The 17,112-nt window shown below is 42.5% G+C and overlaps 1 protein-coding gene across 1 annotated transcript; it reads left to right on the top strand.

Moving 5' to 3' along the window:
• Positions 1-2,409: 2,409 nt before the first annotated feature.
• On the top strand, positions 2,410-8,709 carry irx4a (iroquois homeobox 4a). The gene is given in 6 exon segments (XM_053433147.1): positions 2,410-2,454; positions 3,366-3,617; positions 4,549-4,617; positions 4,619-4,656; positions 6,361-6,671; positions 7,988-8,709. Coding segments are annotated over 6 exon segments (1,437 nt in total).
• Positions 8,710-17,112: the final 8,403 nt, after the last annotated feature.

Below are 17,112 nucleotides of genomic sequence, written 5' to 3'. Positions count from 1 at the left end.
TCCCCCCCACTGTATCAGGCTTCATTCCACACAAGTGAAGATGAGGTCCACAGGTCCATGCACATGAGAAACAAAGGTGGCTGAGGAGGCCTGAATACAGGCCAAGATACATAAGTAGGGATGAATGTGTGTGTGTGTGTGTGTGTGTGTGTGTGTGTGTGTGTGTGTGTGTGTGTGTGTGTGTGTGTGTGTGTGTGTGTGTGCATGCGCGAGAAGTGCCCTCCTGCCCCAAAAAAATCCGAGTGTCAACACTCTTCCCTTTGAGCACTGGGTGTGATGCAGAAGATAAATTGGGTCCCGCCCTGACTTTTACGCACTGTGTCTCACATTAACCCCAATCAATGTTTAAAAAAAAGGAAAAGTCTAAATTAATAAGAGAAAATGGAGCTGTGCGCGCGTGCGTGTGTGTGTGTAAAGGAGAGAGAGAGGTGAGTGAGTGTATGGTTGAGCGCTTCAGACGGGTTGTTAATGCTAAGGTGGCATAAGAGTTAATGCAAATTAACTCAAAGGCGCTGCCTGATCCCTTTGGGTCCCCCCCCCCCCCCCCCCCCCCCCTCCCCTTACACACGCACACACACACTCACACCCTGCACAACGTTAATGCGGCCATTTGCTCGGAGGTACAAACCCCCCTATAATTCAATTTGTCAAAATGAATGAGGGATAAGACATTTTATATTGAGCCCACCCTCCCACATTACCCCCCTAAAAAAAAGGGGGGGGGGGCAAAGGAAAGACAAAGACAAAAAGTTACTTAACCAAAGCGCATGCAGGCATCGCCATCTTTATAGCTCTTCATTACTTATATCATCTGTAAATGAAAGCGGGGCAATTATTGCGAGGTGCCGGTATCATATTATTATGTTGGCCCCGGTCCCCTAGATAGTCATCAATCACTCTCAATCGACCTGTCACCGGCAGGCACAGATCCAGCTGGAGAGGAGAGAGGGAGGAGGAGGAGGAGGAGGAGGAGGAGGAGTACATCATCATTAATTTGAGGAGTGACCCCCGGGGCTATCCACATGTCTCAACCCGGGATTCTCCAAGCAACGCAAAGCAGCGCGCGCCCGAGCTGCTGTGGGCGAGCTCGTGTTTTGTTGAGGCTTTGGGCTGCAGTGACCGTGGTAGTGACCACAAACACTCGTGGAGGAGAGAGAGAGGGAGAGACAGAGGGAGGGGGGGGGGGGGGGGGGTGGATGGATGAAATAATGGATGGATGGAAATCTGTGCTAATGGTTTGTTGAAATTAAAGTTTTGTAAAGTTAAAATCACTTTCAGATCTACTAACTTTAAAAGTGTATGGGGGGAAAAGGGAATGTCCATCTAACATATGATGCAAATTTATTTTACATTTTATGGATTTGCCCTGGGACGTGTGTTGGGTTCATGTCAAGAGGCACAAAGTTCAGTCAAACCTCAACCTGTTAAGCAGATTGTTGGGGATCCATTGGGTGTAATTGCAACCCTCCAGGGACTCGTTGCTCCAGGTGGAGTTGGAACATCCAAAAAATGATCTGCTCTGGGTTATTATGTTATTTATTCAAAAAGCCTTTATAAAAAATATTAAATACTAATGTGTTTATTTACTGCATTTATTGTGGTATATGCCTTGTTCAGTCAGCAGTTTGTCTCTGCACTCGCAATGGAATCTTCCTTACTAATTAATTTAAAATCAATTAGTTCCCCATGTGATTAGCGTTAGTGCGGAGGAACGATAGGAATGTGCTTAATTAGCCCTAATGCATTTCAACTGATACAAACGTTTGCATATTCAAGACACTGATTGACCTAAACTGATTGATTGGGACTGCAAATGTATCCTTTTTATTTTCTTCTTAACATAACTCCTCTCATTACAGCTAAAAAATCCTCTGCTTCTTGGACACTTCTCTCTGTTTGTGTCGTCACGCTGAAAAAGGAGAAAAAAAGCGCATATTAAAGTTACAGTCTGGTCATTTTTAGAGTGGGAAACTTCTGACGTCACAGTCACCGCCGGTTAAAACAACCTGCCCCTGCTGCTGACGTCTTTTATACTACTTTTTTATAAGGCAAAAATATGTATCTGACAGCAAAGTGATTATTCCAGGCAGAGAGGGGCTGCGCGTCGCCTTAATCCATTTATTTGTATCCAACCGTTATTTATTTCAGAAGACCGAGTAAAAGGAGGAAAGCAGGAGATTTTCTTCCACTTATTTATTTATTTTTTATTTTTTTTCTTCTCCGCGCTGAAAGGCGTTTGAGTGGGGGGCATTTTACACAAATTAAACATGCTACTCTGCTTCGCCCTATAAGCATCCTAGGAGCCTGTGCTTACCAATCAATTGGTACAGTCAAACACAGCCGCAGCCTGCGTGAGAGTGGAGACCTTCAGTCTCGCTTTATTTCTGGATATTGGGGGACCTCTCTACCATGTCATATCCACAATTTGGATATCCCTACTCGTCTGCTCCACAAGTAAGTACCCCCACGCTGCCTTTTTTCACTTTAACGGGCTTGTTTTTTTTGCTTCTGATATTGCTGCGATTGATTATCTCATCGATTTAAGCCTGGTGCTTTTACGCGCTTTATTGGCCAAGAATCCGGGATGCTTCCCCTGCGCCTTCGCGTATCGGAAAAAAGCTATTGCGTTACAGCCAGCGATACCTGCGCTCCTGCAGCGATAGATAACAAAAAGGGGTAAGAAGAGGGGGAACCAGAAACCAGCGAGACCCCCCGACCTCCCCGTTCACTGATTTCTGCGAGATAATAGCCGCTCTCTAATGTCAGCCATATGTTTATTTGCGCTGGGACGCACATGCCAACTTGTTCTGAACACGCTGCGTGTGTGTGTTGTTTTTTTTAGCCATAACCCAGCTGCTGTCTTGTTTTTTGGCTTTGAGCCATAAAAAATTATTTGGGGTATCTACAGGGCGATGTCGGGAAAATATGTTTTATCTGTTTGTAACGACCAGCGCTCACACACGGCTCGTTTTGGACACTTTTTACGCGCAGATTGTCACCAGAATGAGACGCATCACCCATCATCGTATATAAGTGTTTACATGTCATTTTGTGCTGTATTTTACTTCTTCGGGATTGACGGTGTAAGCACCTGCGGATAAGAACGTGTTTATTTGCAAACAAGCAGAATCGTTTTTTATCCAAAACCTATTTAAATCGTGCGTAATCTGGCGTTTTGACGAGTTGCGTGTATTGAAGAAGGTTAAGGTCTGATTGTATTTCGTTGACACGATTTTTCCTTGCTAATGGAAAAAATTCAAATAAAAGTTGTGAAGCAACTCCTGGACTCAGTTCAAGCTCAATGTCGGATTTGTGTTGCCACCTTTTATTTATTACGTGAATTCTCTCTCGGTCTCCACTTTTAGTTTCTGATGACAACCAACTCTCTGACCACTTGCTGCGAGTCCACCGGCAGATCCATAGCCGACTCCGGAGTAGCGGCGTCCGGCCAGACACCGGTCTACTGCCCGGTGTACGAGAGCCGGCTGCTGGCCACGGCGAGGCATGAGCTCAGCTCCGCCGCCGCGCTGGGCGTGTACGGGAGCCCCTACACCGGCGGTCAAAGCTATGGGAATTACGTTACATACGGCACGGACGCCTCGGCTTTCTACTCGCTGGTAAGCCCCCTCATCTGATCCCTCTTGGCATTGATTAATGGAGCCGCAGGGTGCTGAGACTCAGGCTCACACCTCTCCTCTCTTTTGTATTATGCACTGCATCGCAAAATACCAGCCCGTTGCTGTACATTGATTTATCTCCATATCACCTTTCAAGCCAACTTGTCTTTAGTAACTGAAAAATACGCCTCAGCATAGCGAGATATGGCTCACTTGTTCCAGGTGAATAGGCGATTTATCTTGAGACAAATACTTCATGTGGAAGCAGTCAGAAAAAAATATACGAATAAGAAGCTTGTCTTGAAAATTACTTACTTGACTGACTTTGAAAGCTGAATTTTGATAAATTAACAAAAAATTTAGATTCTAAAAGGTTTTTAAATCTGACTCAAACATGAAACTGTTAGTTTCGGTTGTTTTTGTGTTGAAATTCTAAAAGTGGTGACAATGTTCATGATAATGTGATGATGAGGGTAAAGAGAAAAACCTTTGCTGATGATTGATCTGTAATATTTACAGTTTATACTTTATAAGATCTGACACATGTTTGTCCAGAATCCTCCACTCAAGCTCATAAACACTTACAGTTCCTATTGTTTTCCTTTAATAACATTTAAAAAAAACATATATTTTGAAAGTCTTTTAAAACTTCTCCCCTTAAAATTATCACTAAGGTTTAACATGAACATCACAATTTATCCCTGTGGTTTAGTTCCATGTCTAATTCACCACCATGACTATTTCTCTAATACTCTGACTCTGACAATAATGTGCCATCAACTATTACCCTCATCAACCACAAATCACTTTTGAAAAATACCACCAGTACATATGTCCTTTACTGATTATGATTTTCAGGTGAGCCACTAATTGATCCCAAACTGACTCCAAGTATGTGTCACTCTTTCAAACACTTGTCTTCTGATTGCAGGGAGCATTCGACACTAAAGATGCCACCGCGTCTGCGCATACGGGGATAACCCAGGCGGCAGCTTACTACCCCCTATGATCCTACCCTGGGACAGTATCAGTATGACAGGTACGTTGTTGCCATGGCAATGGGACGTCTGTTGATTTTCTGCTGAAGTCTGACTGTCGATGCAAGCATCAGGAACTGTGAAAGAACTACGTGTGGACTTTATGGAAACGCGATCTTAGAAACATCTTTATCCTGAAAAACATCAGGAAAATTGTGACTTTGAAGGTATTGTACGCCTGTGTAAAGAGGAACTCTTCCAGCAATGCAGGAAATCAATCATCCATGAGAGGTCAACACCATTCTCATTACATGTAGCAACACTTGGCAATCACCTCCATGTCATATTCTCTCCTCGTGGTGTGAATTGCTTCAGAGGAACCATGCCTCTTACAGCCAAAACTCGAGGCCTCTATATTGAGGAGCACTATGCTTTCATACTGAAAGGTCCTCCAAAAAGTGTCATGACCTGCAAATAAAGTATGCGGTGCCGTATAAATGCAGGGCAGGGATTACAACAGTAAGTGATTAAATGAATTGTGATCAACAGAAGTGCATGGGGAAACATCCCAAGTCTCTCAAGTGTCTTATTGATTAGTCTTGAGGCTACATGAGAGTTTACATCACCCTCCCAAAAAAAAAACAACAGGAGCCCTTAACCAACCGGTCTAAATTCACTAGGCGCCAAATGTTTCTTAGGCAGGCGTCATAGTAAGTGCACAGACAGCGGAAAAAGGCCCGAGTCTGAGGCAGAACATAATCAGCAGCGTTCAGATAAACAAGCAGGCCTACAGCGCTACCACTCCGTCTGCGCCCGTCTCTTACCTGAGGGCTCATCATTACACTCAATAAAGCAATTTTACAGTCTATTTTATCTGCGAGGGCACAGCGCGGGGGTATAAGGAGATGTACAGCGCTCCACTCCTTCCTTGATTCCCTTAGCAGTGCTTGACCTGCACTAAGCTATACGGAGCAATAAAGGCCTCATAAAAGCCTCCCCCGAGAGGACTTTTACAGCTCACTGCTGACTGAAAATCAACACCGTGCATTTTAAATGTAAGTCCATGGGAAATATTTGTGCGAGAGAGAGAGAGAGAGAGAGAGAGAGAGAGAGAGAGAGAGAGAGAGAGAGAGAGAGAGAGAGAGAGAGGGGAAAAGGAGTCGTGCTGTGCCAGGAATGGTTTTAATGGATAATACTGTACATTGGAAGGGCTGGAGAATAAAATAAACGTGGCATTTTTACTGGTAAAACTAGACAAATTTAAATGTGCATCTTGATTAGAAATAGCACTGTTGGATTGTTGGAGAGGTTTCATATGAAGTCGTGTGCAACAACAACACCCCTGCCTTCCACCTTCCTGCAGCTCTTGCACATGCTGCACACGGTCCGAGCAGATCCAAGGCTTATGTCTAAATATATGAAGCAATGTTTGACTATTAATCTAGAGTTTCCCCAAGGAATAAACAACATGCATTGTACGGTTGTGTTTTAGGCTTATTTGTTCTCTTCTAAATTACGTTGCGTTAATTCTAAGTTTAATTGTCATTATAGCAGCAGATATGAATGGGACTTTCTGTCTTTAAAAAAGCTTGATATGTATCAATTTACCAAGATCTCAACCAACGTATAGGGCTCTGCCATAGTTTTCATGAGATAAATAAAACAAAATATCTCCAAGATGCCACAAACAACTAGCCACGGCAAAAGCATCACATGTCATATTCAACCTCTCACCCCCAGTTTGTCCACGTTCTTCTCATCAACAGATATGGCTCCATGGACGGGGGAACGAGGAGGAAAAACGCCACGCGAGAGACGACCAGCACGCTGAAGGCCTGGCTGCAGGAGCACAGGAAGAACCCGTACCCGACTAAAGGCGAGAAGATCATGCTGGCCATCATCACCAAGATGACTCTGACGCAGGTGTCCACCTGGTTCGCCAACGCCAGGAGGAGGCTCAAGAAGGAGAACAAGATGACCTGGCCGCCCAGGAACAAGGGCTCGGAGGAGAAGAGATATGACGATGATGAGGACGGCTCTCAGGAGGAGCAGATAAAAAGTGAAAACAATGACGATGGTCAGTGTCAAAAGTCCTTGTTGCTCTGCAGAAATAAAGTAAAAATTAATCGATATGTTTGTGGTGTAATAAGAAGCCTCTTGTAGTTATGTTGATGCATGAGGAGTGATAATCAGGCAGGTTTTAGCTTTAAAAGAACAGCGAACATACACCAGAGTGCTTTTCACTGCAGGGATTCTTATAATGCAGAGTTGTTTGGAATACAATACAGATGTATGTATCATTTTAAAAATTATATTCATGACATCTTTTAAAAACACATTACTGTGTATTCCTAATGATTTGTATGAGTAAGTTGCACATTTTCTGTTTATAGAATACATCTATTGTTTGTGTTACATTATTTGTAAATCCACTCTGAGATATGATGATGATTACAGTGGTATTTAAAATAATACAAAATAACTAAGATGGACATAATCACAATCATATGTTCAACAGCAACCACATCCACAACAGTATTTTTATTTCTTCATACAAAAGATTTTCTATAAAGACTGATGTAACCACGATGCCAATTATTTATTTATGTTTTTTTTTTTATTCATCACTCAAAGTGCAAACTATAAGAAGGACTGTTAAAAAATGCCACTTTATTTGAGTTTTAATATTTTCTATACAGGTCTCATATCGGTGTCTCCTTATATGAGCCTTTTATTATTCCCACAATTTTTTTTTTTTTAATTAGAACTAGATTATTAGGTTGTGATTCTGTTATTAATGATGATGATGATTGGAGACAAACAACACTGAGGCCTTGCAATTTCTTTGTCTGCAGATTTTCTTTATTTTTTTATAAAATCAAATTTGTCCAAAAAAACCTTCATGGATGGAAATAATAATAACATTTTGTCTCTCCCCACATCCTTAATGAAACAATATTGATTATTAAAATTATCTGCACAGGCCTGAGATAGATTTTATTCAACATAACAAACATGCAGCCTTGAGCAGTGAACAGGCCTCAGTGTGTTTCACACAGGCACAAACCTGAAGTGATGAGGTGATGAGGTGGACTTTCACCAACTACCTTAACTGATGAAGACTTACTTTGATCGATGCTTTCAATGAATTGGATATCTGTGTTAGCCTATATAATTGATGATTGATAAAAACGTACAGTTGTTTTGGTTATATTGTATCTGTGGGTGTTTATTGCAACGATCAGGCTATAGAAAATCGACCAGCTGTAATTTTACAACTATATGATTGAATATGATATGAATTTCAGTGTTTGATTCCAGGGTGTCAGATCTGATCGTGCATTTGTCACCACATCTTCCACTCACATGGCTGCTCTCTCTTCCCTCTCCCAGAGACCAGGAGTCGGGCTGATAAGGACCTGCAGCTGAGCGACCTGGACGACTTCGAAACGCTCGAGTCTGAGAGCTCCGAGTGCGAGCTGAAGCACCGATACCTCATGAACACGCACATGACCACGACGACCGACTGCCCCGCCGAGCACCTCCTCAAGGACACGTCTCTGAAACTCTCCATCCCCGTTTCTCTCGGGGGGGAGCAGGACTTGAGCAAGAGCTGTCTCAAGACGAGCCCGGAGGATTTCCAGGCGGACAGCAGGCAGCAGGCCAAGGCGTGTTATAACCAGCAGCAGCAGATACTGGACGGCAAACCCCGGATCTGGTCTCTGGCCCAGACCGCCACGTCCCTGAACCAGACTGAGTACCCGTCCTGCATGCTGAGGTGCCAGCCGCCGCCCTCCTCCCTCAGCCCGTCCCCCGCCGCTACCTCGCCCCCGGCCGGCCTGGACAACAGGCAGGACTCGCCGGTCACGACCCTGCGAAACTGGGTGGACGGGGTCTTTCACGACCCCTTGTTCAGGCACAGCACTTTGAACCAGGCCCTGACCAACACCACCGTCTCTTGGACCGCGAACACCAAAGGCGCCATGCTGGAGGCCGAGAGGAGCGCGGCGGTGCTGCAGCAGCACCAGCAGCACCAGCAGCAGCACCAGGACTCCTCCAAAGACAGCAGTGCCATGAGTTTCCCCAAAACCATCAACAAACTTTTCTGCTCCTAACGAAACCAAAACGACCCCTTTAATGCAAAAGGACACAGACTTGTGACTGACTGAAAGTCGAATGGAAAAGCCTCTTGCGTCTCCATGTCCCCCATTCATTATGTTTTACTCATTTTTCAATGGTAGCTATGTATCCTGTTACATTGGCGTCACACAAGTGAGATAATTACCGGGTCCCTTTGGCTTCTTTGATTCAACGCACGCACAAAACGTATCGAATTGTATAAAGACAGTTTACATATTGGGAGGGGGGAGGGGGAGGGGGGTAGGCCTGAGGTTTACATGATTTTTATTTTTTATTTACTATGCGCATGCAAATGTAATTGAATATTATTTAGGTCTCCGCAGTTGAGTATCACTGTTAAATGAAAAAAAGAAGAAAAAAAAAGTCTCACAAATGCACAGCTCTCCCCAGTGAGTGGGCGAGAGAGATTCAACTTTGTTCACTGAAAATAAAATGCAGTCGCTTTCTGATGCTGGGCTCGTGGTGGGAGTTGCTGTCCATGGTGCTGAAATACAGGCCTCTACACTCTTTCTTTAGCTTTTTTTTTACAACTAGTCGTCTTTTACAACTAGGACACATTTAGATATTTTTTAAAGCTCAAGTAAAATTAGTTTGATCATTCCACTATCATTTTGAACACGTTAAAACAGGAGTAGACCTCAACATCTCCAAGCCTCTTCTTCTAATTCCCTTTTCCTTCCAGAGAGCATTCACTCCCGCTCAGTGACAGCGAGAAAATGAGGCAGCTCAACCCTCAAGACAGAGCAATATCAGTATCTAAGATCTGCCTCATTAATTCCCTCTAAACAGGCTGTAATTGGGATGTTCGCAGTCATATTTCATGTCAGCCTATTGATTTCCCCTCGCTGCTCTCTGATAATATTATCGAAACATCTCAACACCGTCCATGATGCAGCTGTCAAAAGGGTAAGTTATTCGCCATATACGTCCATTAATGGGTTCAAAAAAACGGAGACCCCCCCTGCGAAATAATGTGAAGTGAGGAGTTTTCGTTTTGACACTAACCCCTCAATTTCCTAGAGACGCGGAGGGGGAGAAAAAACAGGATAGATGCTGATTCCTCTTCGGAAAAGTGAAAGGGCTTTACGGGAGAGGCCCTCGCCACGTCTAAAAGTGAAAAGGGCAAAGGAACTCGAATTAGTTGTTGTAGATAAAAGGGCAAAACGAAAGGAGTCAAGGGTACTTGACAGTAATGGCGAAAGTGGAGCTCTCGGGGGACTCGGTCTGTCCTGTGAGGAGGGGTGAGGTGGGGGGCTTCGGTGATGAATTTTAATGGGAAAAGCACAAACGATTGAGACCCCCCCCTACCCCCCCCCCCACACACACACACATATATACACACCATCTCTTACAAGAAAGTGCTATGGTGGACAAAGGGGATTTTATATACATCAGAGTCAGGATGTATGTTATTATTTGCTTTCTAGGGTCGGGAAAACCTTGCCTGCAGCATTTCTTAAGTTGACATGGCGGCCAAATAAACTGGCGGAGATGACATATTTATACATAATCCCCTATTGACTTTGATATTATTCATATGTGCCCTTTTTTATTTTTAATAAACCTGCTGATAGATAAATTAGGCCCCGCGTTTAAGTCCCTACAGATAACACGACAACGCATTTAATTAATTTAGCACGAGGACAGGTTTTATTAGACCTCTGAACCAAGTGGCTTTTTATTTGAGAGAAAGAGACGTGTAGTAAGAGAGAGAGAGATAGCGCGCGAGAGAGAGAGAGCGAGAGAGAGAGAGAGACTATAACTAAATCATTCAGCCGTGGCAAATACGAACACACAGAGGGAGCGGGATGGTAAATTAACAGGGGCTTTTTACATAGAGACCAAATAAAACTGTAATCAGCGACGCGTTACTTTTCATTAAGCGGGTTTGACAGCAGCATATTCAGCCCCTCCGACACACAGCAGCGAGGTCCGGGCCGAAACAAACTGCTCTCAAAGCGAGAGTCATAAGATAATTCCTTAAGCTCCATTAACAACTCTTAGCCGCAGGAAATGGGCTCCCCCTGAAAACATCTCCAAATCTAAAAGCTTTATCGACCTGGCAAACCTCAGCTGATGGCTTCTCTTTTTTTTCTCACTCTTCTCTTCTCTCTCTCTCTCTCTCTCTCTCTCTCTCTCTCTCTCTCTCTCTCTCTCTCTCTCTCTCTCTCTCGCTCTCTCTCTCTCTCTCTCACCCCTCCCTCCTTCCCCTTTTCAACTTAAGGGACAGAAACGTCCAACTGAGGTAATAGACTTTGACACAACACATTAAATGGGAAATGAGAAAAGGGAGAAGAAAGGGCACACTTAAACGCCTTTTAAACGTTACCAATTAGAGGTTTAAAACTTGAATAAGATGTAGGCCTTTGGCATATGCTTGACTGATGGGACGTTTAACTGGATACCTTTCCCTACTCCAAGGTGGGGCAGGATGCAGTCAGTCCCCTTGTGGGGCAACTGAGTAGAGGGATTAATGCAGAGCCTTATCTCACTTTCTGATAACAAAAATAAAAGATCTACCAGCCTTTGTTTTATACTTCTGCCAATGATACACCAAAAGCCTTGGCAGCCTGACCAGGGTGTGCGCTGCCTCTCACCCAACCTGAGCTGAGATTGGCTCCAGATCACCCCTGCGACCCTTAAAAAGGATAAGCAGTATAGATGATGGATAGATAATATCCGAAAAGCTATGGAACCCTTTGGGTGTCAAACAAGTATCTTGTGACACACACACACACACACAGACCTGGCGTAGTTATGATAATATAAGGGAGAAGACCCACAAAAGCTGACTGAAAGTGAGAGACTGAAACACAGAACAACAGCACAACAGTTCCCTAGAGAGAGAGATAGTGAGATGGAGAGAGAGAAGGAGAGGAAGTCAGAGTCTGGGTCAGGTTAATACCACTGTGACCCTGAGCCATAAATATATTTACACATCATTACACATCAACATACACACACTCAACCTCTCTCGCTCTCTCTCTCTCTCTCTCATGCACACACACTTACACACACACACACACACGATTACTCAAACACACTGCCACACACATATCAGACTTAATTGAATATTTATTCATCTATTCATTGACTAACATTAACATGGTGAGAAAAGCACTAATGTGATCAAAGCTTAAAATTAAATTTAAGAAGCATGACAAAGAGCTGTGTAGAGACACTGTGAACACACGTGTGCACAAACACAGACGCCCACACACACACACCTACATTAGCAGACAACACGGTGCCATTGTGGCCCCTCTCGAGAATCAATGGAATGGCCTTTCATTCCAATTAAAGAGAAGCGCATTATTATTAGAAAAATATGTATTTGCAGTTACCATACATAAAACAGCCCGTGGGTGTGTAAATACATTATTTCATTTTAAAAACATATTCTTTTTTTATTGAGGGTGAAATTAAACGTAAATGTCAGCTGACAAAAACCCTTGGCACGGCTGATCTTAGCATAATTAATATATTGATAAAATGCAGCATAAAGACCAACGTAAAGCAGAGCAGTCACAGAAAAGGTCAAATTTGGATTTTGTGGCTCTAACAATATCTGGTGAGTAACACATCTAAATCAAGGGCTTGCTTTTTCTTATCATTAGGATGCAATGTAGGATAACATCCCCTCAACTTTAAGCTCCCAAGTGGCCCCCTCTTCTTCTTCACTCCTTAGAGATAAGGCCTTTGTGTGTGCGTGTGTGTGTGTGTGTGTTTGTGTGTGATGATGTGTGTGTATTTGCGGCAGTTTTCAGAGCCCTGCTGCCAGAGCAGACATGTCCAGGATGTCCCGGTGAGTGGCCTCTATCAGCCCCTTGCTGCCAGCACCTCCCTGCAGTCATTCCACAGGTCAAGAGGTTTTCGCCTGTGGGGGCTTCGCTTTTCACCATTTCAGTCGTCTCCTTCTGACCCGCTGAACTCTCAGAGTGTTTTCCAAATGTATAATTACTGATGTTATAGAGAGAAAACGCTATATATACAAAGTTTAAATGTGCTACACCTCTGCATCATCTAGGACAAATCTACACCAAAATGGCCAATTAGAATATTTTATACCTTTTTCTTTTGGTTAAACTTTTATATTGTTTAAAATAAGATAAATTACAATTATACTCATATTGGGTTATTTCCAAAATGGGTCCGTCTCAATTGGTTTCCATATACCGTGCTTCCCAATGGTGGTAGTCTGCAAAAACTGTTAGGAGTGTGTTCTCACACCCACTTGAGGTCAGAGAACAAGGTCAAGAGGTTGTAATCATGGGTCATCACAACACACTTCAACTCTGTCAGGCAACTTAGACTGAGTTAAGCTCACCACCAGATATAACTGAGATGCTGTAAGCAGGCATTTGATGTTGTTTTGGTTCACAGTCTGCTTGTTATTATGTTCTTTATTTATAGCCTATAGCCTTATATCGGTATTTTCTTACTTCATGAGATAAAACACGACAGTAGTAGCACACATATTTTTCTTATGGCTTGATTCAGTTCAATACAGGAAAACAAATGCCTGATGTTTGCTTTGGTACCGCCACCACGGAGGTTATGTTTCACCCCTGACCATTTGTTTGTTGGTTTTTAAGCAAGAAAACACAAAACAACTGAACGGGTTTCCTCGTAACTTAGTGGAATGATGTGCTAGGCGATCAGGAAACAACCATTAAACCATCTGCGGATACAATTATCATTTTATTTAATCTCTCTATTTCCCAGGGAATAAGTCATTGATCTTAATTAGTTTGCGTGCACATTCAGAGTTTGCTGGTATCTATAGGTTTGTAGGTGCAGCTTGATGGAATTTAAGGGCCATGGATGAGGTATGTGTTCTACTGAGTCTTATTCTAGCTAAACATGTAGAATAGTTCATCAAAGTTCAAAATCCTGCTCCAAAGTTATTTAGCAATAAGGTGTTTTCATACATTTGAACCAGTAAAGATGAATCACAGCTTGTTTTCATCAGAGTTACTTCAGATCAGATGTAAATCAGCGACAACATAATGGCATCATGGTGTTATCACCGTGATCCCACTGTAATGAGCAGCATCTGTGAAATTTAACCAACGTCCTTCACTATGCCTCTCGATTAAGATGCAGGTATGGGTGCACGTAAAAAGAAAGGAAAATGAGTGGGACATTGTTTTTTCATCCACAGTATCGCTAAAGCCATGTAGAGGTAATTGCTAAAGGTCAAAAGAGACTGTGTTTTACCAACACATTTGTGTTTATCATTCAGGACAGATCAATACCATATTGTTGTTTTAAGGAACAAAAGCCAGGGGAGACTTAACACTGACCTTTGCTTCCATTTTCCATTGTGTTCAGGAGGTCGTATGAAACATACAAATGAGGTCCTCAGTTTTCTCTGGAAACAGAAGGGTTTGTGCTGGCTGTGGAGTGTAGGATACATTTTTTAAAACAATTAATCTATTGCAAATTGCTCGGCAGAAATATCATGCAGATGTTTGACAGTAGTGCCTGGCTGTTGTTGTCACATCTCAACAAAAAAAAATAGTGAGGGATTTAAATTTTTACTTGAGCCCACATTTTGAACGACCACAAATTAGAAGGTCAGACAAAAACTAATTAATTTGATTGCAAGCTTTTTTTTTGTAATGATGTTAGCAGCCTAAACCATTTCTTCCTATTTTCTTAAGTGATAATAATTTGATCCTGGTCTCACAGGGATCTACTGTCTCTTCGAAATGAGATTCATTTATGCAACAGCAAATAAAACTTGAAGGATAAATTAATCACTGGCTCGATCACTTGAAATGAATTGACTAACGGCAGTGGAGTCACCATGAGACAGGGTGAACACTGAAAGTACATGACTGTTGCACCAGACACTTCCCCTCCACAGTTCTGTCCAGGGTTAAGTTTAGGCAACAAAGCACCAATGATGAAAGCAACCATTTTACTAATGCATTCAGTATCCATAGCAACATATTTGCAATTTGCCAAACACATAAAAAAATGTCCTTATTGTTTTGTTTCGTACTCTCCTCCTTTTCCTCTCTCGAGTGGGAGCTCTCTCTCCTCTGCAGTCCAGATGAAGCAACACTCGTCGTCTTAGGTATTTTATGTTGTTTCCTATTGTTTGTTTACTTCCCTTCGACTTTGTGCTGGTTTTTGCTTTTTGCTTTTAATGACTGTTTTTGTCTCATCTTCATCACCGACTTCATTATGTGTTTTCATTATTACGTGTCAATAATAATGTATATATTGGATGTTTCTGTGCTTTCAAATTCGTGCCCAATGCAAATCCTGATCTTTACTGTATCGCCACGTGCTTATGCTGCAGGGAACAGGATTCTGATTTCTTTGGCATTATTTGTACATAAAAAACTTAGTCAATGTACATAATCAAATCATCCACTACCGATGTCCTTGTCAGGCTTTTAGCCCAAAACAGCAAGTTGGACAAGAAAACTCTCTTTTCTCATTTGAATTCCTCTCATGCTTTAACATCCGTCTCGGGGGTGTCTTGTTAGAGTGTTTGCCAATTAGTTTTTCAGTAAATTATCCTCTGTGGCGTTTTATCCATCGTGTTTGCACATGAAGGTTTATCCCTTCAAGTGCTCCGATGACCTTTGGAGTCTCATTATAGGGAAAAGTTTCTGCATTGGCACTTCCATTATGGGAAAACGGTGTATTGAATGGTGTATTGGTGTCATCTGACTCGGAGTAATGCAGAAACCTTTGTTTCCAATGTAGACGGTTAACAGAAAGGTGTTTTTCCTCAGAAAGTATCTCAGAAAACCTACTTCTCTCTCGTGTTGTCATGTGGCTTATTACTTTCAATACTGCAAGGTGATGATGTTGTAACATTAAACAAGTAGATTATGGATTAATGAATTTGATTAAATGAAAAAAGATTTACCCTCCATTCTTTGGTGTCTCCAGCAATTCATGTCAATCCATGTCAATTCAGCAATCCATGTGTTTATGGACGTTAAAGCCCTTTTCCACTGGTCAACAAATCCCACTAACATTTGGCTTTTGTCTGCAATGGGAATGGCTTCAATCGACATTCCCTCCCAGGTAAAATGACTCTGCGGTAGACGCAGGTTTTAATCGGTTCCATCTACCATCAGCAGTGATGGAAACATGACTCCAAGGTGAACAAGCTAATTTCTTCTTCAACATAGGAGTCTAGATGCTGCACCTCTTCTGGCAAAACCATACGCCGCGTACAGAACTTTGGCGTTGGCCTAGATTTAACCATGAACGTTTGGTATTAGCTGCTTTTTATATCTTTGGAACAACTTGCAATAGCGATTTTGGTTTAGTTTTGATACTCCTCTAGTGGGAAAGGAGTTAATCGACTTCTTTCAGTAGGTTTTCCCACGTTTGAAATACCTGCTAATCTTGGTGTAAAATAGATATAAGTATCCACATTCACTAGTTTAGGTGTAGAGTTGGAAACACAAAGCACATACACAGTAAGAAAGCTGTCATTTGAGTGAAAAGCTGAACTTGGCGGTATCTACTCCACTTGTCTAAACTGCCAGAGACCACGATGCAGGAAGCTTAGCCTGCGAGCTCGGAGATGTGGAGTTTATAAACTATATTGTAAAAAAAGAGTCACTGTCAGTCCTCTCCTATAAAGTTTTCTTTCCATCTTTATAAAAAACAGAAAATAAAATAGTAAACTAAAGACAACACAGTGATGAGATGCTGGTCGCTCTCTTGCACATTCTCTCTCTCTCTCTCTCTCTCTCTCTCTCTCTCTCTCTCTCTCTCTCTTCTCACCACTCTCCATGCCTCTGTAGATCTGAAAGCAGGATACAGCCGCTACCTTTCTCTAGTGTTAACTTATTCGTATTACTCATATTCCTATTTCTGTAGGAGTAAATATTAATAAAACTAAACCAAGTGTCTTGTATCTGGCGATTGTGACCACGAAAAAAAAAAAAAAAAAAAAACAGGGCTACGGCTATTTTCTGGACACATACATTCAAATTATTTGTTGTTCTTGCTCTAGCTGCTATGAAAACATTTAAAATTTCACGGGGCAAATCCAACATTTTCGCTCGGATCGCTCTCCACTAGGAAGCAGAATTTTATAACCTGACTGGTACATCTCAAGGTGTTTTTTACAGCAGCTATAGAACGAAGACAGAGAAGTTCCAGAATAGCACCTCTAACAAGTCCCACAGCGCGAGGCAGAGAGACACCTTGGTGGGCCCATTGCTCCGGGGCTACAACATGTAGTGTGACGACTCAGTAACTCCAACAGGTCGACTTTAGACTATTTGGAGAGTTTTGAGAGACAGCCCGGCCAACTGTGAGGATGTGCTCTGACGCACTAGGTGATTCTCTGTCTGCCACGCGTCTCAATCAGGCCTAATGTCCGCTTCCCGGCT

The sequence above is a fragment of the Pleuronectes platessa genome, chromosome 10, assembly GCF_947347685.1.
Source record: "Pleuronectes platessa chromosome 10, fPlePla1.1, whole genome shotgun sequence".
Classification (NCBI taxonomy): Eukaryota; Metazoa; Chordata; class Actinopteri; order Pleuronectiformes; family Pleuronectidae; genus Pleuronectes; species Pleuronectes platessa.
The sequence above is the reverse complement of the archived record's forward strand: the minus strand, read 5'-3'. Positions and strand labels throughout refer to the sequence as shown.